This window comes from Pristis pectinata, chromosome 24 (genome assembly GCF_009764475.1).
Source record: "Pristis pectinata isolate sPriPec2 chromosome 24, sPriPec2.1.pri, whole genome shotgun sequence".
Taxonomy (NCBI): domain Eukaryota; kingdom Metazoa; phylum Chordata; class Chondrichthyes; order Rhinopristiformes; family Pristidae; genus Pristis; species Pristis pectinata.
In genome coordinates this window covers 24,401,876-24,429,180 of record NC_067428.1, presented here as the reverse complement: position 1 = coordinate 24,429,180, position 27,305 = coordinate 24,401,876, and the positions used below count along the sequence as shown (strand labels likewise).

Genomic DNA, 27,305 nt, shown 5'->3' with positions numbered 1-27,305 from the left:
TTAATATCTTGTATAAATAAAAATAAAATTTAAATTTCATTCTGAATGTCACTCATCTTCAACAGCAACACAATATGAATCACACATTTTCAAGTGTTGATCTTATGTGGATATGATACATTGATAAACAAAGTTTATGATGTTTAAGACTATAATTCCCAAGTTTATTAAAATGGGTGAACTAGTTATTGACAGAATATGAATAGAAGAAATATCAAAGACTAAATTGAATATAAAAGCTTACTTCCAAACTAAAATCATATTCTGGTCCAATGAAGCAAGCAGGAAAAACTTAAATATGAAATAACAATAGCTAAATCATGTTAATTTTTCCACATTTATTTCATCCACAATAGCAAAATATGCCATAGCATTTCTAATGAAACACAGGCATGCAATGAAAGTAATGCCACGAGCAGAAGTGGGGGTTAATTTGCCACATGGCTCTGAAAGTTGTTCATGTTGCAGGTTAGCCAATACACAGGTCACATTTTTGGACGTCAGTACTTTTGCAGCAGCCTTGGACAATCTAAGAAAGCAAAGCCACACACAATATAATAGTTGCATACCATCATCCAAAGTTGATGGTTTCCAATATGGATTTCTTCCAGTCATCAATGAAAATTACTATTCAGTAAGCAGATCCAAGGATTCTCAGCAAAGCTTCAGTTTCTCAATGTTTCAGTAGATTTCACACATCAATTAAATGGTGAATTCAGCTATCAATAACAAGCTAAATAATAAAACTCAGTTTACCATATTATGTTCCATTGTTCATGAGGGTAATGAAATAAACACCTTCATCTCAGTGATACAAGGTAGACTCAAGTGGTGGGGACACAGTCCAGTGAGTTATTCATACATGTCCAAAGTATTCTCAACTACTACATCAGAAAGCAGTAGTAATGAGAAAAATCTGTGAACGAACTTGAAAGAATGCACAATTTACAGGTGAAATTGATAAAATCGAAAAATTTTAATGATGTGAATTCAAACATAGGTATTGCATGCTGTTGAGGCAGTGGCAACACGAATTTGAAAAAAGTTATCTAATTTCATTTTAAAGGATAATCATTTAGCAATAAAGATTTAGCAGAAAAAATGCATTACAATTAACAGTGGTGCTGTATGATGGCCAAATACTACAAACTATCCTCTGTCTACACAAAAATTATAGATTTCCAAATCAGATACATTTCCATGGATTTTGAACTGAGAATTTCATCAAATGCAAAACTGACATTAATTGTACTGCTTTCCAAAAATCAACCACTGAACATAAAATTAACATGCAGTGTCACTAGGGCCAACATTTCAAACTCTGATGAGAGCGGTCCTTCATTTTAAAGGTTAAAAAGGCAGAAACCACAAGCAACAAAAATCACCATATTATTTGGGCCTTTTCTTTCCCGGACAAATAGGCAGCAAAAAATATTGGCAAACTAAGCTCCATAAACAATGGCATTAAAAGTACAGTAGTAACACACTGTGCTATATATCCACCTGCAGGAAACTAGGAATTGCAGCCTACAAAGCAAGAATTTATGCTAAAGACCACAGATCATGCACAATCTTACCAGTAATACTGAAGAGGGGAAATTGAATTTTTTTTGTTTTTGAGGTGAATAATGGAGCATTAGCAAATAATTCAAGTATACTCAATATTTTCAAATCTCCATTACTGAATGGTTTTTGGTCAAGAAATCAGAGAGTGTGTTGGTGAAAGCTTGCAGGTGTGGGAAGGTCTGGGAATCCCAGTCCTCATTTAAAGAGAACTAATGAGCCACTCATCCTTAGTAGACGGCTCCAGCACAGTTACTGATTCAGACCAGCTCTTAGTGGAATCTGATTCTTTGGGCCCAAGATGGCTGCAACCTAGATTTTTCTGATGGGAACTGCAGAAATTTCCCCCCCCTCAAATTACCTTCAAGGGGCTGAAAATATTCACCAATGGGTTCTGCTGAACTGACATATATGGCCAACTATAAAATTGGTATTTGAAACCTTTGTCATTAAATCTCAATGTAAGTATATTCATTAGATGCTGCCCTCTCTGGGTAGGCTCCCAAAAAGGAAATTAAACTAGTGGTAGGAATTCAGCAATAGGGTACAAGCCAGAATGAAGATTATTGCTTTTATTTTAACTATCACCACTAGCCAATGGCATTCCCATCTTGTTTCCAATGATAACTATTAAAATATAAGTAGGATAGACTGGAGTTTTATCCAATCACTCTATAAGGATCTTTCTTCATAATGGAAGTTAAAGGAAGACTGACCCCCTTCCCGACAACGAAACACTGAATTTAAACCATATACATGTGCAAACTACCACTTCCTTGAGTATACATCAAATCAAGGGAATAACATGACAACATTCGAGAAATTCACCAGCATCACACTACGTACATCAGAAGCCAATTTGAAAATTTAAACATGCAGGATTAAAAACATGAGAATAATGAGACAGCATCCTTACTGTTGACCTACATGTGATAAATTAAGAGTGAAACGTTTTTATTTACAAATTCCAGCCAAAATAATTATGGTAATCCGTAGTTTATATAAAGCAGGATGATAAATATTAAATTACTGTTTAACAGAACACACAGGTTTCAATCTAATTGTGAAGAAAATGCAAATCTTTACCAAGAACATTTTAGTCCAGTTTATACAGGTGAGATAGGCCTAGAATTTTACACTGTTCCTTTAACTAATTGACTGCTGGTGCCAATGGCATTATACTGCAGTTGAAAGGCACCAGCAGTTAAATTAACAGTTTTTTTGTAGATCCAAATGATTTAGGATCTGTGAATAGATCAAATACTTGAATCATGTTGAAGGTGTCATTCTCTATACCAACTAGAAAACCCATCCTTTTTGCAGTCTTGCTTAAAGTTGTGTAGGTCTCCTCCTAGGGGAAAAAAAGTGATCTTGACTAATCTTGGTCAATGTTCAGAACTTTAAGAAAAATGAATTAGTAAATGGACAGTAAGATATGATGACACAATGTGTCGTAGAACTCCAGCTTCTATATAATGCGTTCTGCATATTAAAGTTCAATGGACTGTCACCCAATCAAATTCAACATTCATGCAATTTTTTTTTTACAAATAATTCTCAACACAAGAGTTTGAACTTGGTGTTCAGCAGCTCAATTTGCATCTATAGTGATATAGATATGAGAAAAAAATACTAACAATGAGCTATAATTCTGAATAATATGGTACACCAATGAGCAGAATTAAAAATTACCTTCTCACAGACTTTATCACTGTTAATTGTGCTGCCATTTTTTGTTCCCAATTATAATTTCCTTAATTTTTGACTGTAAGGGACCTACATTTTTATTCACTAACCTCCCTTCACGTATATTGCTTTTACAGTTAGGTTTATTGTTTGCTGCAAATTTACTCTCAGACTTTATCATCCATTTCTTATTCAATCTTTTTGTCCATGCTAAATCCCAAACTGCTCCCAATCCTCAGACCTGCTGATTTTTCTGGCAATTATGTAGCTTCTCTTTGCATCTAACATTATCTCTAATTTCCCTTGTAATCTACTGTTGAATCATTTTTCTAATTTCTGTAGGAATTCCTGTATACATTCTTTAAATATTATCCATTGCCTAATTACAGTCAATCCATTTAGCAAAGTTCCTCAGTCCGTCACTGGCAACCTAAGCCTCATGCCAGTGCCATCTACCTATCATTTATTGGTCACTTTTTCCTGAGAACACATACACACACATATCCTTTCATATTGTACCCCATCTCTATTCCTACAATCCCTTTGCTGTTCATGTGCCAAAAGAATTTTTTGCATTCTATTTGTTGCTTCTCTTTTCTCACAATGGCTCCGTTCCCTCATTATCTTCCCTTTGAACTTACTGTAATAAACCTGGTTATCACATTAATTATATGCTCATTATTTATGTTGTATTTTGTTTTCTCTTTTTGAACATCCAAGGAGCTCCCAGTTCAAATCTCTCATGACATGTTCCCACAGTCTACCTGAAACTTGACTTAAAGGCCTTCCTTTGTACCCTTATTGTTTGATTCAAAGCCTTTCAGCTCAGAATAATGCAATTATCAAAGATACAGTACGCTGCATATTAGATAATGCCAGATTTGCCTCAATTGGTAGTCAAAAATCACATGTTGAACACAGACTGGCTGACACTCTAACCTGAAGCTCAGTACCATCAGGTGCCTGTTTGTGGATGTAATAGATCCCGTGGCTTAAAGAGCACAGAGCAATGCCTCTTGTATCGGCTGACATTTACCTGAAGCAAGATCTCGAGAACATATTATTTGGATGCTATCACTTTGATTTTATGGGATGTTGTTGTGCACAAAATTGGTTGCCATCTTGTCTACATTACAACAGTGACCATACTTGGAAAGTGGCTCATTGACTGTAAAGTTTACTTTAAGCAGAATCAAGAATTTTTGGGGGAAATTTAAATGTAGAAAGAAAGCCTATGTTCTCCTTAAAATAGTTCACTGATGCTTAAAACTGTGACAATTCTGATATTGCTGTGCCTTTTAAGAGATAGATCATCATGCAAGCTTAGGCAATGATCAGGATATGAAACTGGAACTTTGTGAAATAGGAAATTAATTTCAAATGATAAGCCATGAATTTAGCCATTTAATTAGAAGATCCACTGACCTTTCCTGAAGGATCAATCAAATCAGTTGGAGTTTCGCTGCCTGATATTTTTATCCTTATGATTCGTGGCTGAATTGCTTTTCCTGTAGAAGAAATTAGGAACTAGTTAACAACTGCCTGCAATGACTAAATTCAAAAGAAACATCTTAAATATGGAAGTTAGGTAAACTTACAAAGGTGCAGATCCTTGTTCATCGTCTGTTTAACATCAAATTCACATGCAAACACAAAAAAAGGAGGTTTAGTAAAGGTACATTAAGATATTTAACGAATTTACTGCTATTAGTTTATTCTGACATTCAACTTTTTAAAACCTTAACGTAGGTCAACTCTGTAACAAAGGGCTGCTCCATAAGAAGCGGTTAAAAATCTTTGAGCCAGCATGAAATCCCTTGATAACAAAGTGGGAGACTTTCACAGCCATTTTCTGGTGTTAATGTACAGAAATGAATTATTAATGTTGAAAGATGAAACACACTGGCATAAAGATGCCAATAACATTTTATAACAGTCCTCACATACTCAAATTCATCAATACTTTTGCAATCTGGTCACACGAAGTGCAATTCTTGTTTTGCCAAGACTCCCCACATTTTGCAGATCATATTTTCCAATTGCACCAAGACTGTGACTTTATCTCATAAAATACAGTTCATAAAGTTTTCTTCAGACCTTAAAACTGTGTGAAGAGATTCATTCCTTAAAATCATGAATTCATACCAGCACTTTTTTTTGCAGTTCTCAAACTGATTATATTAAGCCTGAAAGCAGAAAAGCAGCAATTTCTTGTTTCTAAAATTAACACCAAAATAAGTAGATGTCTTAACATCAACACTAGGAGCTGCAGATTAGCAGCAGTTTTGTACACATGGCAAGCTGTTTAGCATTGTTCTCCTTAAATGAGATTTGCTTAGGCTCAAGGTTTAACAATATCCATTGACATTTTTTTGCTCAAAGCACAATTTAAGTACAAGAGTTTTTAAAACCAATTTCCAGATTAGATTTTGTTAGGAAATTATATTAATACCAAAATCTATTTTAAAAATAGACCTAGTATACAAAGGAGCCTTGTGCCTAATCTCATTTGTTTTTACCTTCTCAGTACTGTAAATCAAAAACAAGCACCACTGCCCAAAACCGATTCTTGTTATACACTGTTTGGCATATGATTATCCTTTTTAGCAAACACAATATTCTATTAACAATCTATTTCAAATAAATTGTTTGGCCAATGGAAATGTCAATTTAGGGCAAGTTGAGTCACCCTTGACCAGGTACTTAAAGCTAGCAAGTCAGATAGAGGTGGGAGTAAACCTGCTATTACGTACACAATATTTACAGAGTGATAGGGAAAGACCAGGGAGTAAAGTTAAATGGATAGTTCTATAGCACCAGCAGGTACAAAAGCTTCATTCTGTATTACACCATTCCATGATTGAATCATTTATATTTCCTGCCTAGAGTGGAAACTTAAGAGGTACGATTATAATTGCCAGATTTTCCCCACTTTCAAATAATTTCTTATCTTTGAGCAACACCATTTGTATAACTATGTTCCAGTGGAGTTATTTATATTGCCAAAATCAGTAGTGACCATTTGGTTATTTCACTGCAGGGAAATAAACCAAATGATACTAAAAATGACAAATTCTGAAATCAATTTAGATCTGCAGTTACCATAAAATTCACAGGATGCTTACAGAAACATTTACCATGTATGGAGACTGCACTGTATGTTTATCACACAGTGACTTGCTGAAAGATGGGAAATGCTGCAATCATAAACTAATGACGTTTTATATGGTTTTGAATGTTGTGAAATTTAAGCAGGTCCTTGTATTTGACACTGCAGTGATAGGCCTAATTTTAACTTCTCTTTTATTCACCTCAACTTACAAAACAAAACTGTTCAACATAGCTTGCACCATAGCTTGTACCTATATTAAATGGCTTTACAGCATCATGCTGAAATAATAGAAAAGGGTCAGTTGAACCAGCAAGTTATTCGATTTACAGTAACTTAATGCTAAACACATGAATAGCACAACTGTGCAAAGATGGCAGGAACCTGAATTCTGAGCAACTCATCCAGTGGAGTATGTCGCTTAAGACCGACATGCATGTTAATCCACTTACCACAGGATATGAACCAGCAGCAAACAGGAAAGAAAACATTTTGCTTAAATTAAGTAAAGAAGACCTTGCATGGCATGCTGGACACCAATCAATTAATTCACCAATCAAGAAACCTTAAAGTATCAATTCTCCACAAAATTCACTACCAGCTACATGACAATGACACTGGTCACAACCTGTAATCAAACAGCCAGGTGATGAAATTGGTCTTTACTAGTAGCATGAAGCTCAACAGAAACTACCAACCTGCTTTCCAACATACATAATTTTCTTTTCCTCCGAAATTAATGGAAACACAAATGTTCTGCATAAACTGAGCTGTAAATGTGCGTAAGTCTAATTTCAACCCTCCTTGCTTTCCCTAAAATGCCACAGGTCACCGATTTGACACAAGGATCAATAACACACAAAAATCAATTTATCAGCAGGTTCCTGTAACTCTGGCCACAGGTTGTCTTATAAATGTCAGAACGGCACATAGGGACTCTTCTGCTAACTATGTTTCACAGCACAGAATTTAATCAAGAGCCCTCACTGATAATTTGACGTAGAACTCCCTCTTTGGTGGTATCACATAGGCAGATTACAGAACGTCTCTAAAATTGAGTAAAATTGAATAAGTATGACAAGAGTACTGCAACAATGGAACTTTTGCTAGTCACAAGAAACATTGCTCTTTACACTAACTGGCACCTTTTACATTTCTTGAATAAGAAAGTAAAGGGAAAACAGGACCTAACCTGCCATGATTGTGCTGCACCTGAATTAGGTGGGTGGGCTAAACTTCAAATAGGTATGTTCAAAAGGCAAAGAGGTAACACCAAGCCCCCAAGCTCAGAATGTGGCCACCATTTTGCTTCAACTGGGCTTGGTTTCTCAAGGGTCAGAAAAACTGGGAACTGAAGTTTTAAGAATTGCCAGATCCAATAGCTATGTCATTTTCTAATGGTGCCAAAAAGAACTGGACCTTGACCAATGGGCTTGGCCTTAGTGGCCACACAGCCTCTCCATCTTGCCAGCAACAGTTGGCAGGATTTCCACCTTTCCCAGTTGCTACCTCCCTTCAAACACTAAGATCATTACATCCAGTACAAGTAACAGAAAATACTCCTTTGTTAAAATTGCCACCCAGAACTATTAATTATTAACTAATCTTAGTAACAATGAAAATTTTTTGTCACAAGTTTTCTTTCCCCCAATCATCACAATGCAATTGTTTAATTGAAAAACACAACTGGTTCATTGACAAAGCTTCACAGTAGTACAAGATTACATATTGCTCCTCTCATTTCCCTTCACTCAAACTATCTGTCAAAATCCAACAGGAAGGTGAAACCAAAAATTGTAAATTTCAAGAAATGGACACACTTTGTATCAGTCAGTTTAAAGCAAGATATCAAAGCCAACATGAGGAAAATAATTCATAAAGGAAGACAAGGAAGCAGATAACATCACATCATCAACTTGGACACTATTTGTTTTCATGGAAGACAGAGTACAAGTCAACCTTTAATTTAAACTCCATGATTAATTCACAGATTAACGGAAAGTGTTGGTGAATATACAATATCTTCTTGATTTGTGAATTAGATCTCACGAGCAAATTCAAATTGAAATCTCACAAATATAAAAAAGTTTCAAATGCACAACTAATCTGACAATTTGTTAGAAATGACTTTTGCATATACTAGTATTATCAAAAAGTTGTATTCAAATCATTAATCAGTTTATTCTTTCAGATTTTTATTTCCTGGTTTTATTTCAATCTACTAGTTGAATCACAATATACTGTGCTCAAACAAAAACAAGCAAAATTGCTGGATTTTTTTTTGACCTGAAGTCAGCGATGCTGCTCAACCACACAAATATAGGCATCTATGTTCAGACAGGGTTAAAATAGATCCAAGAAAACAACAATGCAATTACTACAATTTTCAGTTGCTGAAGTTCATATATAGGATTACTTCAACTGCAAGCTCAAAACACTGCTGATTATTTACAGATTATGTAAGATGGTCACTTTACAACTTTACTTCAGTAACAAAACTTCATCATCTCAAAGGAAAAAAAGTCCCATCTCAAAGGAAAAAAAGTCCCATCTCAAAGGAAAAAAAGTCCCATCTCAAAGGAAAAAAAGTCCCATCTCAAAGGAAAAAAAGTCCCATCTCAAAGGAAAAAAAGTCCCATCTCAAAGGAAAAAAAGTCCCTCAAATTCCCTTCCTAAAATTTTCCCCTCTTAATCTTTAAGATCCTTCCCAAAAACAAACCTCTTTGACCAGGTGTGTTCCAACACCTGAAATAAAAACAATGTACTGGAAATACTCAGCAGGTCAGGCAGCATCCGTGGAGAGAGAAAAACAATTAATGTTTCATTAGTGAAAAGACTTTTAAATCAGAAACATTAATATAAAATGTCAGATGTCCTAGAGGCATCACCAACCTGATGTGTACTTTCAATATCAACTGGTTTTTATTTCAGATTTCCAACATCTGCATTGTTTTATTTGTGTTAGATTCCTACTCTAATATCCTTTAAAGGACCTTGGGCTGTTTTACTATTAAGGGGTCTAATGCAAAGAGAAGCTGTGACTTTGTCCACTTAAATGCAAAAATATCAATTATTTTGACACAGATTCTCCCAATCAACCACCATAACTTTACGGAAGTCAATCTTCAGGATATCCCAAGGATTTTGGTTGGGGGGAAAAAAAATAAACCAATCTTTTGCTAATTAACCTCACCCCCTACTAATGAAAATTCTGCTCCAGAATCTTTTTACTGTTTTACCTGACTGATAATTTTTTTAAAAAAGTGGCTTAATGCTGTTTTAAACCCAACCACTAACAACTACCTCAGATAATTGACCTATTTTACTACTTTTTCTTGACATCACCACAACATTATCCATTACAACTGATACAGAGAAATGAAGATAAAGAGTGACACAAGGATTATCACAGTAAACTACAATAAGAGGTAGATGAGAATTTTTTTTTATTATTGACACAAAAGCTAAAAATGAACGAAAACAACTAACACAATACAAGTTTTATTTTATGCATGAGAACTGTCCCACATATCAATATGGTTGCCATTATGCTGGATCTGATCTTTTCCATAAGGCAACAATTATTTGATTATATTTCATCTTAAGACACATTTACCTTGAGCTTAAAATTATGCACGTTGTTCAAAAGCAAGCTGAGAAATAGAGTTTTAAAACTGTTGTGTCTCAATTTTGCTGGTTGACATATCACAGGTTCATTCGATGCATTCACCTTGTACTGGATATTCCACAATAACATTCAGTCAGAAATATCATTGGGAAAGAACAAGTCAAGAAAGTATCAGGAACTCCCAGCCCTCAAGAATGAGTCTAGTTATGATTCCCTGCAATCGCTCCAGTCATGAAAAAGTTATTCCAACATTCTTGAACCAGCTAAAAGCCTGCATTACGTTGCACAAATACACATAACAGATTAATGTTATTAACTTACCATCTGAAATTTCATCAGGCTTTCTCCTTTTCTCATAAATGAAGATAATTGCAACAAGCACAATCACCTCAGCAACAATTCCCAAGAAGGGCCAGACAGCAGCATAACGGCCACGAACTCGCAGGTGAATGATTTCAATTTTTGCGCCAATTTCATTGGTCGCATTGCAGAAATAATCTCCTTGGTCTACCTCAATATCCAGAGGATAGATGCGCAACTCAGTCTTATTTCCCATATTCTTGATGTGAATGTTACTTGTTCCATTGACGATTATCTAAATTTGAAATAAATATTAAAATGTTCCAATAAATAACAACAGAAGTACTCAAACTTTCTAGGTTTTCACAATTCTAATGAAGGGATTCCAAGCGTTTCATACTATTCTGGGGCAAGATGTTTACTTCCTGTCCCATAACTGGCTTTTGTCTCTTATGCTCAACAATTCTCACCAAATGGATAATTACCTCTTGTATAGGTCAGCACTCTCACATTTCTCTTGTTTATAAGTTTTGCTTATTGACCAAACAAAAAAAAAATCAGGTGAATTTTCAGAAAGAAAAGTTACTGGATAAATGGAAAAATACATTCCCTTCAACTATATACCTAAAATTATACATTTTGACATTGCTTTTAGCGATTCTAAGATTCATAGTACATTAGAAAGAAAAGTGGCTCACGAAACCAATTGTAATATTAGACTTTGTTATAAAATGTAACAAACCAAAGCCAAATCACAGTAACGGGACTTCCATCCTTAAAGCTTCTGCAATAGTCATACTTCAATCAGTGACTGGATTGATTGAACAAGATAAAATAAACGTCGAAGCACTAATCAGAAGTTCAATCTGTTAGAAGCAATGCTGGATTCCACAACAGTAAAAGAGGAAACAATATTCTAACTTACTAAAAATAAAATCACAAGTGAAATCAAACTAAATAAGTGGCTTTATCATCCATAATTAGTTTGGTTATTTTGTGCTGCCACTTACTTCAGTACCAGCTTTGGTCTGCCGGGACCATGTCCAGTTCTCAACTGGTGGAAACCCACTGCTCCGACATTTCAACACTCCATAATCTCCTTCATTTCCATGTTCAGATTTCTTCTCAACACTCACACCAGGTGGAGCTGGTTAAAAATAAACAAGTCAAGTATTTTCAATCAATCCCAGCCAACCATGTTTGTGAGTCACATGAAAGAGTCAGAGGTCATACAGCATGGACACAGGCCCTTTGGCCTAACTCGTCCATGCCAACTGTATTGCCCAGCGAGCTAGTCCCATCTGCCCGCATTTGGCCCATAGCCCTCTAAACCTCTCCTATCCATGAACTTACCTAGATGGCTTTTAAGTGTCGTTAATGTGCCCTCTTCAATCACTATTTCTGGCAGCTCATTCCAAGTACGCAGCACCCTTTGCTTGAAGCAGCTGCCCCGATGTCCCTTTTAAATCTCTCTCCTCTAATCTTAAACCTATGCCCTCTTGTTTTTAGCACCCCCTCCCTGGGAAAAAGACTGTGCTTTCACCCAGTCCATACCCCTCATGATATATCTCCATCAAATCATCCCTCAATCTCCTACATTCCAGGGAATCAAGTCCTATTCTACGCAATCTTTGGGGGGCGGGGGGGGGGGGGGGGGGGGAGCAGGGGGTGTGAAAGTCCAGGCAAATCATTTCTGCACTTTCTAGTTTAATAACATCTCTCCTATAACAAGGTGACCAAAACTGTACACAATACTCCAAGTTGAAAGATGATGAAGAGTTGGATTCCCAAGCAATTTTTAAGATACTGTGTCAAATTACTTACTCTTTTACTTCTGACTATATAGTTTAGGTTCAACACTAATCACACACCTTTGTGTCATCTCACAGATCTTTACTGAGTAGCCTTGAATAGCCTCAGCCAAAATTGTAAATGTGGTTCTTTCTCACAAGCTAAAAAAAATGTATTCTTGAGAAACCAATAGTTTCTTTGGGTTCTATAAAAATAACCTGGGTGGCTGTGGCTACACATGGTCTTAGGTTAGCTAGCAGACTCCCATTTCTGCTCACTTTCTTCCAGTAGTCTTTAGTACCTATGCTAATCAGGTACTAGCTGTAAAGTGAACCAAAGCTCCTTTAGGAACTTGGGTAGGCTCAACAGGAAGCTCTACCTCAATGTGTTACAAAGACCGAACATTTGTGATTAGAGGGTAATAAGGCATTTTGTAATCTAAGCAGACATCCGTCATGGTTGCTTGCTGAATAAGTAATGCTTAATAAATAATGTTATTGCTTCCATATTGCTGGCCATTTACATTCTCCAGAAAATAACTTGCACTTACTTTGTAAACTGAAAACACAATGAATCTGTCATCAGTAGCAAAAATTCAATGGTTTTCAAAAGACTTGCTTTTATATAATCCAAGGACATTCCTAAGTATTAAGAACCAACAAGGTAATTCGAAAGTGTATGACGGAAATGTGGCAGCCAATCTGCATACAGGAATCTCCCACAAACAATAATCAGAATCAGGTTTATTATCATTGACATGTAGTGAAATTTGTTGTTTTGCAGCAAGATAAAGACATAAAAATTACTACAAGTTACAAAAATAAATAAATAGTGCAAAAGAGGAATAACAAGGTAGTGTTCACGGACCAGAAATCTGATGGCGGAGGGGAAGAAGCTATTCCTGAAACGTTGAGTGGGGGGGTCTTCAGGCTCCTGTACCTCCTCCCCGATGGTAGTAATGTGAAGGGAGCATGTTCTGGGTGGCAAGGGTCCTTAATGATGGATGCCACCTTCTTGAGGCACTGCCACTTGAAGAGGTCCTCAATGGAGGGGAGGGTTGTGCCCACAATGGAGCTGGCTGAGTCCACAACCCTCTGCAGCCTCTTGCAATCTTGTGCATTGGAGCCTCCATACCAGGCAGTGATGCAACCAGTCAGAATACTCTCCACTGTACATCTGCAAAAATTTGCAAGTCTTTGGTGACATACCAAATCTCCTCAAACTCCTAATGAAGTAGAGCTGCTGGCATGCCTTCACGATTGCATCAATGTGTTGGCCCAATGTAGGTCCTCTGAGATGTTGACACCCAGGAACTTGAAGCTGCTCACCTTTTCCACTGCTGACCCCTCCTTGAATACCGGTGTGTGTTCTCCTGACTTCCCCTCCCTGAAGTCCACAATTAATTCCTTAGTCTTGCTGACGTTGAGTGTGAGGTTGTTGTTGCGACACCACTCAACCACTGATCTAACTCACTCCTGTATGCCTCCTCATCATCATCATCTGAGATTCTGCCAACAACAGTGGTGTTGGTGAATTTATAATGGCATTTGAGCTGTGCCTAGCCACACAGTCACGAGTGTAGAGAGAGCAGAGCGGTGGGCTGATCACACATCCTTGAGGTGCACCTGTGTTGATTGTCAACGAGGAGGAGACGTTACTACTGATCCGCACTGACTGTGGTTTCCCAATAAGGGAATCGAAGATCCAGTTGCAGAGGGAAGTACAAAGGCCCAAGTTTTGAAGTTCGTTGATTAGTACTGAGGGAACAATAGTGTTGAATGCCAAGATGTAATCGATAAACGGCAGCCTGACATATGTTTTGCTGTTGTCTAGGTGCTCCAATGCAGAGTTTAGAGCCAGTGAGATAGCATCCGCTGTAGACCTGTTATGGCATTAGGCAAACTGCAGCAGGTCCAGGTCCTTGCTCAGGCAGGAGTTAAGTCTAACCATGACCAACCTCTCAAAGCACTTCATCACAGTAGATGAGGGTGCTACCAGGTGAGAGTCATTGAGGCAACTCACCCTACTCTTCTTGGGCACTGGTATGATTGATGACAGAATATCCAGTTAATATGCATTCATGATAGTTGTTGAGGGAAAAATATTAGCTAGAATACCAAGAACTCTTGCTCAGGAAGTTTGTACATTCCATCTGATCAAACTAGATTAAAACCAGGCTTGGAGTGTGTATCATTAATCCACAGGCATGCAATTAATTTAGCTCACTGCAGTTAATATTCTTTATCCTCTTATTCACTTCCATTTACCCTTTCGGACAAATTGTCACATTCAGTGGGTACAAAGTAAAATCATCAACATTGATTGCTTTCCAACAATCAGTGACAAGCGTCAGTGGTATTGGTAAGCAATGAAGCAGATTTTATTTTCCCTTTTACCACTACTTCCATTGTTAGCACAATATACCCACACCCCACAAAAAGGAAATGCTTTTATTTAGTCCATTCAGCTTACATAAAAAACTCTTTTTTTAAATTCCATACCTTTCACAAGGATGGTATCATTGACAGGAGGAGTCGTGAAATAATGACAAGTGTACACTCCCGAATGTTTTGCATCAACAGCCTCTAGTCTGAAGGAAAAAGCAGAACAAATAAATGTATTGCATCTGAAGCACAATCCAAATCTTGTATGCCTGAGAAACAGAAGGGTTTTTTTGAAGCATTTACATAATTAAGCAGACACATTTGGTGGCATTTTCTTAACATTAGTCTTGAGCACTAGGAAACTGCCAAATTTTTTTAAAATATGGTTGCATAGCAACAAGCCTAAAAGACATGCAACAATCTCCTTGAAGTGGCCTAATGCCAGAAACAGGCAAAAGCATGTTCCAATGGCAACAGCTTGAATGCATTCATCCTATTCCCATTTCTAGGGCTCAGTTTACTAACTATAAATCCCCTTGCCTGGGATTGGGCAACATAAGTATAGGCTTGGTGGTAGTGGGAGGGTGGTCACCTAATGGAAAAAAAATTTTCATTGTGACAAGTTTAAAAAAAAGAACTAGCTATTTAATATGGGGGAGTTCAGGGTCACACTGAACCCTTGGTTAAGAATAATCATTTCAACACTCTTAGAACTCGGGAGCCTGTTGCAGTTGGGACTGCAGCACATAGCTTTCTGCAGATTCCTAGATGTAGGAAAAAGTTGAACAAATTTACCATTTTCTTTTTAATTTTTGTTTTAATGTCAACAGGCTTCACTACTTAAAAGCTCTAATAAAAAACTATTTGGAAAAACTAAAATTAATTTTGAATCCCTATTGTGCATGAAGTAAAGTGTTCAAATGAATTAGCTTCTTACAGATCTTGTATGTAAGCACCATATGATTTAGCACATTTGAAGCTTTTTGCTATTTCGCCGTGATTTGTTTTGCAGTACAGAATCCAGCATCTCAAAATTAGCAGCTATATCATAGCTAGTAATACTGATAATCCCTCCTATCTAGCTCAGCCAACAGTGTTTACGTTAGCAAAAACACGTCCACCACCACCTCCATACTTCAAATCCTCCAGTAAGGATAATCCCCCAACAAAGCTAACAGAATTGGGCTTACTAATAATTAGCTCAGTTCTCAATGAAGAAACAAAACAACAGTTCCATTAATGCCTCTGGAAGCACCAACAAAACAGGAAGCCAGTAGAATTCAGAGGCAATAGAGGACACTGCTGCTTCTACAATGCATGAAGATCAGAAAATGTTCCAAGATAGAACAGAGGAAGAAAGGAAAGTAAATTACCTATTAACGTATGGTCATCAGGAACAACACTTTGCTAGAAAGGATTCTTAAAAAGTAAATTTATAAGAATAATTTTTGACTTACTAACAAATAGATTAGATACAGGTCCTCCCCAGGTTAGGACAGGATTCCATTCCTGAGAAATGTTCGTAACCCTAACAGTTTGCAAGTCAGAAATATGGCTGCCCATCAAATATATTTAAGATGTAGGCCACCCAAGGGCAATGTGTAGGTAAGCCTGGGCATTTAATCTGACCATTAAGATTTCTCTGCAAGATGCAATGGTATTGCCGTGAACTGAGTTCCCGCACAGCAGAAGGTGCCTATAAGCCCACAAAAGCTGGCAAATTCATCCTGCCGATCTCCCAAATGCTTGCAAGGGTTATACACAAGTCAGGCATTTGGGGAGGACCTGTAAGTGGATAGATTTAATTTGCACACATATCCCGCATGTGAATTATGTATATTGGTGTTTGTGTTCATTAATTTAATAATCAGCTTCCTCAATGTTTTGCAGTCTATTAGAAAAGTCCATATTATGCTCATTTCTAACTGCAGTCTTTAGGAAAGTGTTCCCAGAAAGCTGTTGGAATGAAAACTAATTAATTTTAACCCAAGTGGAGAAAGACGGCATGCATCTTGGAAATGATTCTACATAGCCTTGTCATTTTAGGGGGTAGAGATTGTGGGTTTGAGTAGAGCTGTAACTTGTAATCTATATTAATAATATTTATCTCTTGTATATATTCCACTCACTGCATTATGTCAGATAATGAAGGCCAGTTTGGATACATGCTCTCTTCTTGTCAACATCCATTCCCAAAGTGCTTTGCCCAAATTGTCCCTTTAGCCCAAAATGTTTTGTAACCACTATCAGGCTTTCTCGAAAAGCCAGTTTTTTCCCCTACAACAAAAATCAGAGGGAACTTTGGTTGAAAATATCAAAGTATTAAATCAAAAAATGAACATACAGATATCAGTTGAAGTGTGTGGAGAGAAGTTACCCAATTAATTTTTAGCAGTGATACCTATACTTCTCATATTCTATTATCCCTTAAGAATTCTGGAAGGTTAACCAATTTTATACACTCACAACAGGAACTGAGAACAGGTAGAATATATAAATGGCATAGTAACAGAAACAAAGCAATACAAGTGCCATGATCACATTTAAAGAACTATTGTGAACTAGAGCCAGTCTCTGAAAAGACAAAGAAAAAAAATTCACTCTTAATGACTTCCAGCAGTTAAAAATAACATACTTGTACACCATCCATGTTGATGTCTCCGAATCCTTAGTTGTTGGGATTTCCACATCATCCTTTTTCCATACACGACCCTCTATCGAAGAGGGTGGATTTGTCAGGTTGCAGCTAAGAATGCCTTCCTTTGTATTTTCCCCAGATTCCAAGACTTCAGGATCTTTGATAATTATAGGATCTAATTGCAAAAGGAAGGAACAGGTTTGAGATATGCATGAAAACAAAGTGAATGCAAAGACCAGGTAATACTGGTCTTAAATGAAAAAAGACATCAAACACCCAACTCATCTATCAAGCAACCATGAGATGTTATAACATAATGCCCAATTACCAGAAGGTTCAGTGCCTTGTTTACTGTTTTCTGCACCCATCCCCACACCAATCCACCACTGAAAGATTTTGTTTATAATAGTTAGCCACTGTAATACAACCAGCAAAATACAAGCATACCATGGCATAGTCTAAGACAAGGAGGGGATAAAGGAGACTTCAGCATTCAAAGTTGATCATGTAGAAAATGGCAGCCATTACACAAATCAATACACAATCTTATAATCTAATACATTGCTGTCAGAAATTGTGGGGTATCCAATTCCAGCCTATAATACTAGAAAGTTTTCAGGTGCCATCTTCTGGTTATAAAGGTAAAACTAAAGACCAGTAACAGAGTGTGAGATTGCAACATTACAGAAAGATAATCTACATCTTTCTATGTTGTATTGCTGTAAAGGTTAAAGATCGTGCCTAACATTTTCTGTTCAGATTTATACTACTGAATCTAAAACTGCTGCACTCACCAGTTCTCCAGCAGCTTTCTAGATTACCATGCTACATCGGATTCATTTGACAGATGACCACTGATCTGCAATATTCAGAGTTGCTCTAGCAGAAATGATCATGTATTAAGCAAAATGATCTAAAATACAACAACAAAATTTAGGAAAGCAATCTCACAACCTTGCAACAAGTCACAGGAAAAAAAAGGATAGCTATAGGGATGAAAAGGGCTGGAGTAACATTGTTCGTACCAGGGGCTTTTCTTGGAGGGATGACACAAAGGGCAGCAAAATGCATACCAGGTGCTTGAACTAAGCTACTGGTAAACATCTGTTTGGCAACCACCACTCACGTTCAATGACAATTACTGTTGCCTGAGACCGTATCCACTTGACCTTTGGGGTCTTTTTTAAATCATTGCGGTAGGGATCATTACTGGCTCTGCATTCGTATGTGCCTGTGTCTTCGATACTTAGATTCATGATGCTGATGGTACTCTTGGCATCAAGGTTATAGGTGAAGTTGATGTTGACCCGGTGTTGTCGTGCACCATCATAGAGCTGTGACATGACTTCAGTGTCATTGCCCTCTATAGCCCACCACTGAATTTCAGGGGTGGGTTTTCCAATTACCTCACAGTGCAATTCTATACTGTCTTCAATTAGCTTCACTTCAGACAGTGGCGACTTTATAAAGCCAGCTGCAATAAAAAATATCATTTGCAACAAACAGAAAACTTAAATATAAGTTTATGAACAGAGAAAGCACTGAAAGGAAATTCTTATACTTTAGTATGAACAAATCCTACCTACAGCTCAGACTCATCAATGTGAGAGCCTGAAGATAGAACATTTCCACTTTTAAAAAAATACCTTCAGTATGTAGCTTCCTTCAATAAAGCTCTGAAAGTATTGGGTCTACCTTAAACTGCAGCACACCAGAACTCTGCAATGTTGTTAATACTTATTTGACACAAGATTAAAATGCAACATATTCAGCAATGTTTCATTTGTGACATCCAATTCAATACTCGAACCCAGTAACTCAGTAATTATACAACTGCACATACATTTCCAGTATACAGTTAATGAAAATTTCACAAAAACCATTAAACATTTGCCAAGATTGATATGTAACTGCCAGAGCAAAATATCACTGCAATACTGTGCGTGGTTAAAAGATTTCACTCCATGACCAAGGCAGGAGATAAAAACAGTCTTAAGTTAAATATCTGTTCAATTAGAGCTTTGGAAGAACACTGAAAAGATTATTTTGCCTCTCATTTCAAATAATAACATCCTAAAAGAAGAAGCATCTTATAACCAAAATGGGCATCAGTACATCAGATTAATAATCGATGTGGTTTAAAACATCTTGTGTCTTACCACAATACAAATATTTCTCATTTGATAACCTTCCATGGTTTCTACCTTTCAGTACCCAAGGATGTTCTAAATTATACCATTTTTGAGGTACATTTAAGATATGCAACTGTCTTAACGCAATAAGTTCAAACAGAAAAATTGAAAATGATTTACTTCAATTTGAAACTAGGGTCCCAAATCTGAATAAAACAAATAGTTGATACATACAAGGCACAAGTTGGCTTTGGTAAATTAGAAGACTAAAGTGAAAGACATGGCAGTAAAGCAACGGCAAACATTCTTAAAAAGTATTGTTTAGAACATACCCCTTCATGGCTTAATTAAAATAAAGAAAAAATGTCTATAGCAAACAGACGAAGTTAAAGATAATATTAGATCAAAGGAGAAGGTCTGTATGTTGCCTGAAAATAAATCAACAAGCCAGAGGATTGGGATAATGTCAGAGGGACAAGGCATTGACAAGGAATGGGAAAGTAGAATACAAAACAGTAGGCACAAGAGCAACATCGAAACAGAACAAGAGCTTCTATTGATTTAAAGAAAAGATTAGCAAATGTTAAGAGATCACTTACAGAAAGCCAGGAGAAATTATGCTGGGAATAAAGGAATGACAGATAACAATAATCTGTCCATCTCCATGAAAGATGACAGAAAACCTGAAAACAGTGATGAGTATACATCTAGAGTGAACGAGAAGCTCAGAAATTAACTCAAGTAAAAATGTGGTATTTGGGGTCATTAAAAGGAACTCAAAAACAATAAGTTCCCAGGAACTGATGACCTGCACCAGTGTTTTGAAGGAAGTGGACAGATACCACAGATGGGAAGGTAGCCCCACAATTTAAGATAGGAGGGAAAAGAGATTTATGGAGTACCTATCAATGTATTAGTACTGGAGAAATGATTGAGCAGGGTCAACATGGATTTAGGAAAGGCAAATCAAGTTTTACAAACTAATTTTTGAGATTATACCCAGCAGAATAGGCAAAGACAAAACAGTTGATTTGTTAAATTTGGACTTCCAAAAGGCCTTTAATAATTTAGTGAGCAAAGCAGGCTTACAGGAATTCTGCTTTTGCCAGCACCCATACTGTCATCTTGTTGAACAAAATCAGAGTGCATGGTATTTGTGATAATGTACCAGTTGGATTGATGTCAAGTCAAGGCTCAGGAAACAGGAGTACATATGAATGAGTCATTTACAGGTGGGGTGCTGCATGAATCAGTGCAGTGACCTCAGCTGTTATTTGATATTTATATATACATCTGATGAAAAAAAGGAATTTATACTTATTAAAATTGGTCAGTTGCAAATTATAAATAAAACACTTCAGCAGAGAGTTGAAATTTAATAAGGAGCAAGCAGATGTACATCTCCAAAACAAAATAGCCTGTTAATCATATAACCAAATTTACAGGGTTAGAAGATGGCTCATTTTGATAAACCCATTGATTGGCTTGCTTTGAAAATTTCCCTTTAACTGCAATGTCATTTATCATGGGGAAGTGAGGATGCAGTTTGAGTCATAAAATCAAGTGTGGGTGAGTAGAGTTTAACAAATTCTATTCAAATCACAGAGGTATAAATGGGTGCTAGCAAAAGCAGGATCCCTGCAAGGTTGCTTTTCTCACTAAATTAATTGCCACACTACTAACATCAATGAACACCAGGTGATAAAATAGAACTTGCTGCAGCATATACAATGCCTCATGATCAAATAAATGGAGCCAAGGGCATCAATCATTTTCTGTGCAATTAAGGAAAAAGGAACATGTTACCCAATGGAAAAACAAATACAATTAGCAACTAGATTGGAATTTTTGCAACACTGTCTCAACTTGAAAAAAGATCAGTAAAACCAATAGACGGTCATTGTTTTTTTTGCTTAAATAAATCCAATGATTCAATATTTTGTTTGAGCTCATGCACAGCAGAACTACTTTGCAACACAGTCACTAAAAGGGCCATCTCTTACTTTCCCAAACCGATGTCTGAATATCAGAAATAGCTATAATAAATTTCAGCATTCCCTCCGATATTGACCAGTGGCCTTTTAAAGTGAACTCCAAAATACGTGAACTAAGTATACGCTGTTCGCTTTCTTTGGCCTCTCGTCACTGCACACAAATCAGCTGCCAGCCCATCCAGCTTTTGTTTTGCTGCCGTGAAAGTCACCTTGGTCCTAAACATGAACGAGGCTACTAACACCACATTATCTAACACAATACTGTTCCGGCTTTAATTGATTTATTTAAATTTTAACAAAACCAAATGTTAAAAAACTTGCTATTATATTTGTAATGTTTGTAGTACGTTCTAAGTGGCATGCTTGACGAATGGCACCAATCAATAATCTAAAACCAACCATGTCAATGTTCTTAAAGCAAATTTATAATGTTTGAATTACAACTTAACAAATGACTGCAATCAATGACCATGAAAGTAATTTTCTGTTCAAATAACTTGAAAGGCAAAAATAGCAGCACGGGAAACATCTAATAACAGAACACACTTGGAGATGAATGGCACTAGTCTTGTTCCTATGATCCACTGAAGATCTTGCCCCATCTGAAATAGTAGATTCAATTACACAAAACAGACAGATTTCAATATAATGGTGAATCACAAACATAGCACTCAAATTATTAATTACCATAATTCAGATTCCAGTAACACCACTTGTTCAATATTCAAGTGTACTTATTCCCAGCTTCTGTTAGCATGCTTATGTGTTAACTTACAATCATATCTCTGGATCAAAGCTAATCAAACCAAGTCACAATGTGCAAGATAGGCAAAATGCCTTTTAATAAAGACAAAAATGCAAAGATCTACTGGAAAAGAATAAACAAGAGCCACCTCTCTTGGAGGCTGGCCTAATAAAGGGACAATGCTTATAAATTTTACTCTTTCACCCACCAGGCCAGCAATATAAACAGGCCATATAAAAAAAAGAGGAATTTAGAGGAAAGCTCTTTAGAGTGGTGAGAACATGGCACGTGCTATCACTGAAGGGTTTAATGAATAGGTTAAGCAATTTGAAAGTGCAGCTAAATAAACATGGAAGGAGTCTTGTGTGAGACATAAATAAAATAAACTTGTGGAACCAAATGGCATATTTCTATGCTGTGTATCCTATGCAAGAAAACAATGCTCAGATTATTTTACTACTAACAAATCCTAAAGGAAGCTTACAAAATAGTTACCCAGGGAAATTAACAGAATGACCATAAAGCATACAAATTACTTGCCTGCTGCTGAGAAGTCAGCTATCAGTCTTCCCTCTCGTAGCCTCACTAATAGTCTCTGCCCTATGCACATCTTCTAGTGGCAAAACCTCTCCATAGTCACCATTCAATGTTATTACATCTAAAGGATCTTTCAAGGCCAAGTCTCTTTGATTAGTACACTTTACCCATCCAGATTATAATAGGGATTTTTCACGGAACACTACTTAACTTACTAATTTTTAGTGCAACTGTACATCTTAATCCATTTTCACTAATTTTAACATATATATACATAATTTTCTATTCTGATCACTGCGTTTCAACCACAAGATCAATGTGTCAATCCAGTACTATTCAACTGACTGACAAGATGAAAATTCAGAGCTGCAAAATAAAATCCTACAGTAAGTGACCTTGATGAACTACTCTGGAAATTTATACTGCCAGTTTCCACCCTATCCTCACCTTCAAATAATTAATTTCCAACTCTTCCTTTCTGCAACTTCTATCTCAAGTTGAATAAGGGCCAATGACCAATTATCACCAAAAGTCTGCCAACTTAACAGTTCTTTGATTATATTCCCTATAAAGACTTAATTCAATTAAGTTTCTCAGTCTTCTTAACCTTTGATCTGACAATACTTCCTTATCATTACTTCCGATGTCTCCCTTTCTCTTCAACTGAAAATCATTCTCCACTAGTCAACAAGGTCCTAAACAACATTTGTCTGATATCTTGTATTCCTGCATTCACCAATTTAGACCCCACCCAGAATCATTATAAAGATTTCACTTATCTGCATTTATCACCCCACCAACTTCCGCATTCAACAAAGTGACTGCCCACCATTTCCAGCACTATTTAATTTGAAGCCAGGAGCATAGTTTATAAATTGATGAGCACCTTCCACTATTTACATTAGGATTCTGTGATCCTGATTCACGGACTCAATACCATCCTAAAACCTTATCCATTTTGAGCAGTCATGGAACAAGGATTCCCAGTAATCTGAGGGGATGTTGCATTCCCCCACCCACCCCCTTGTAATTTCTTCCCACAAGAGAGCTCAGAGTAGTGTGTCTGTTTCGAGAGTCCGGTGCTGAAATCTGTTTCTTCTCATGCACTGTACTGACTAATATGCCACTGCATACATTATATAATATGCATTTAAATGGTTTGATTCCAGCAGATGTAGGATGACGACAGTGGGAACCATATTTTACAGGCAATTTTTAAAACATTACAATTCTTTAAACGTTCATCGAGAACCATGATCAAGAAGCAATTGTGCCATCAATGAATGTCATTACGGTCCAACATGAAAACTTCTCAAAAATTGTTTGTATTAAACTAAAATCCACAATTTTACAATTATGCATTATAAATGTAGAGATTCAAATTCTCTTAAAACTGTACATAGCAAACTTAGGGCTGTCAATACCCTAGTTTGAAGCTATAATGAAAAAGACAGTATATGTTCAGACCTCTTCTACAAATGGCTGTCGAGGCAAGGTCAATTTCAAATTCTGAGATTAATAGAATTTTGATAACTAAAAAGGTATTGGAAATATGGAGCAGAGACAGTATTTACATTGCAGATTCACCATGACCTCATTCAATAATTGCACTGGGTTATTCATGTACAGTGGCCTAAAAGAACATCACCCTTTCCCCTCCCTCTTTACCAAGTTCCCAAGCTTCAAACTCTGGGGAACTGCACCAGGCATTTAGTTTCTTCCCTTGTGACAGCTATTAATATGGAATGTCTCAGTTGACGTGGCACTTTGGGCAACAAGCACAAACCAAATAGGGATCAATACACTTTAGAGACCTAACTGACTGAACCAATAAATACTGTGACTATAAGTGCAGATCAAAGGTTGGGCATTCTGCAGCAAGTAACTCACCTCCTGACACCTCACATCAAGAAGGCACAAGTCGAAAGTGTGATGAAACACTTACCACTTGCCAGGATGAGTGCAGCTCAACACCATACCAAAGCTGCCTGTTCAATTGACACCCCAGCAATCACCCTAAACATTCATCCCTTCCACCACTGGCACACGTTGACTGATACAAAATGCAGTGTGGTTACTCTGCCAGTAATTCCTAAATGAGACTAGCAGATGCATGGGAACACCACCACCAGCAGGTTCCATTCCAAATCCCACACTATCCTCATTTAGAAATACACTGCTGTCCATCATCTTCACTAGACGTGATCCTGGAACCCTTTCCCAAACAGCATCAATAACAACATCTAAAGGACATGAACAAGTACATGGATAGGAAAGGTTTAGAAGGATATGGGCCAAACACAGGCAAATGGGACAAGCCTAGAGGGGCAGCTTGGTGGGCATGGAAAAGTTGGGCCGAAGGGCCTGTTTCAGTGCTGTATTACTCTGACTCCGACAGCAGAGGAGCATTATCACCAGAAATATTGCAAGACAGGGCCAAGGAGAGAGGTCACCACTACATTCTCTCAAGTACAGTTAGGGATGGGCAATAAATGCTAGGCTTGCCAGTGATGTCCTGATAATGAACAAACAAAACAAGACAGACAGACAATAAATAACTTACTTCAACAGAAAGCTATATATAAAAAAAGTAGGCCACATTACTGCCAGCCTAGTCCACACATTTAAAATTATTGAACAACATAACTAATCAAAGATGAGTGCCAGATTTTCAAAATCATTCAAATGAGATTTGCAAATGGGAGTAGCCAGTCTTCATTTTTTATTAAGCATAAAACAGCACATTGAAAATCTTGAGCATTAATGATGGGATTCATATCCACTACAAAAATAGCATCATGTAGCTTGCCCTCTGGTTACTAAAGGCATTCTCTTAACTGACAAGTGAATCAACTATAAACACCACTACCATCTCCCACACTGTTCAAAATGTTTTTGTCCCCCACACCAAGGATGATCAGCTTTTATTCCTCAAAGGGGTCAACTAAAAATAAAACTCCATAAACCACACATAGTAAAGTGCAAATTCAGTAGTGTACATCCACAGTAATATAAAAGTTGGACGTTTTTCTTGGTTATTCATGAAATGTTCAATCCTGTACATTAATCTTTCACAACTAAATGGCTACAGTATTAGGTTTATCAGAACTCACCTTTTCTAACACAACAAAAATAGAATATAATGGCCACACAGAAAATTGTTTTTTTTTAAATTCAAGGTCCAGCAAGTGCTTAAAAGCAAAACTGGAAAGAAATCAGATTTTAGCAATTCTTAGGGTTACATAAATTAACTGCAAAATTTTTTTTAAATGTACACATTTTAAAAACTAAGTACAGACTCTACCAAACCCCTCACTCACATAGAATTGCTGTTGTTATAGATTCCAATACTAGTTTATTATTTGTGGACCTTCACACAGAAGGATTACTAAGTAAAGCTGCCTGTGTTGAAGCTATTATTAACCTAGTTTTGATTATAAGACAGAACATTCTGTACTAAACACTGCAGGCACAGAACAGTAATTGTGGTAAAATGAAGGAGAATCACCATGGTAAACCAAATTGCATCAGCCAGTTCCAATGTCATCAAAACACCCTGAAGCAAGTAAATGATTTGAGAACTTCCTGTGCATCTATATGGCAATGAACCAACAGATTTACTTAGTTCCCTTCTGAGAAATACCAAAATTATCATGTGAAACACTCTCACTTCTATACCCAGGGCTAGTTTCAACCCACCGCTGCCCAGAAAGGCGTTATGGCAAAAATTCCAATGCTGATTCTTAGATCTGTTACTGGTGAGTCATAATTTAGCAAGCAAATGCCCCTACAAACTCAGATTAATTTAATAACAGTAACCTTAAAGCCAGGCTTCCGTGTGAGGGCTTGACTGGAAACAAAGGAACTTACAAACCTTTAAGATTCCAAGCCAGCCTGAAACGTGCCGCGCATCAGGTAATTCAATGACCATAAAATTACAGATTTATAAGAGCAGATATTAGGCTCCACGCGTCAAATTGTGTTTGATATAATCTCCCTTGGGATACTTTTATCAAGTTACAAGTGCTGAAGAAATCCAAGTTACTGTGGTCAGTGGGGCTGCACTTTGCTTAGACTGGGCAAACCCGGAGTACAAACCCCCCCCCCCCCCCCCCCCGCCACACTCCCCACACTCCCACCACCAAGCCCTCCAACCCAAAAGGCGAGCGGGTTCCCAGGACGTTTGGTGGCGCTCGGCCGCCGTCCCTAGAAACAGGATCAGACCGGTCAGCCCGGCAACGATCTCCGCCGCCGCCAATTTCCTCACCGACGGCGGAAAAAAACCCCCACCGGGCCCGCCGCCAGCCCCCGAACCCACCAACCACTTTAACGGAAGACGATCTTTTTCGCCTTGATCTGAAAAAAAATGAGGTAAAGTGCGAAGTTTTTTTTTCGACGGCGTTTTGGGGGGGGCAACAAAAGGCGCCGAAGATCCGCGTGTTCTCCTGAACACGACGCCAACGGCTGAGGCGTTTAAGTATCGCCGAGCCGTTTAAGGGTTTAAAATAAACCAGAGGCGCCCCGGCGTGTTTTACCTGTGTAAGCGGTCGCGCTGTGGAAGAGCAGCAGCAGGACGCCGAGGGTGGTGGTGGTCGTCGCCATTGCCCGTGCGGCCGTGTTGCTCCGGGTGCGGCGGGTCGGTCCTGCTCCGCTTCGCTACTCGCGGGAACTGTGTCCTCTGGTTGCCGTCGGCGGTCACACAACCGGCGCCCGCTGGCGACGTGCGCTGCCTGCGTGCCGCTTGATTGACAGCCGGGAGGCGGGACCGCTGCCTGCGTGCCGCTTGATTGACAGACAG

The 27,305-nt window shown here is 37.6% G+C and overlaps 1 protein-coding gene across 1 annotated transcript; it reads right to left on the bottom strand.

The window, feature by feature from the left end:
• Positions 1 to 318: 318 nt before the first annotated feature.
• bsg (basigin) lies at positions 319 to 27,305 on the bottom strand. The gene is made up of 8 exons (XM_052037529.1): positions 27,043 to 27,305; positions 17,097 to 17,274; positions 14,579 to 14,667; positions 11,297 to 11,433; positions 10,308 to 10,581; positions 4,848 to 4,872; positions 4,675 to 4,757; positions 319 to 2,914 (listed from the first exon to the last, which is right to left on the bottom strand). The coding sequence occupies exons 1-7, from the start codon at positions 27,107 to 27,109 to the stop codon at positions 4,697 to 4,699; spliced, it is 831 nt and encodes a 276-aa protein (XP_051893489.1). The 5' UTR covers positions 27,110 to 27,305; the 3' UTR covers positions 319 to 2,914; positions 4,675 to 4,696.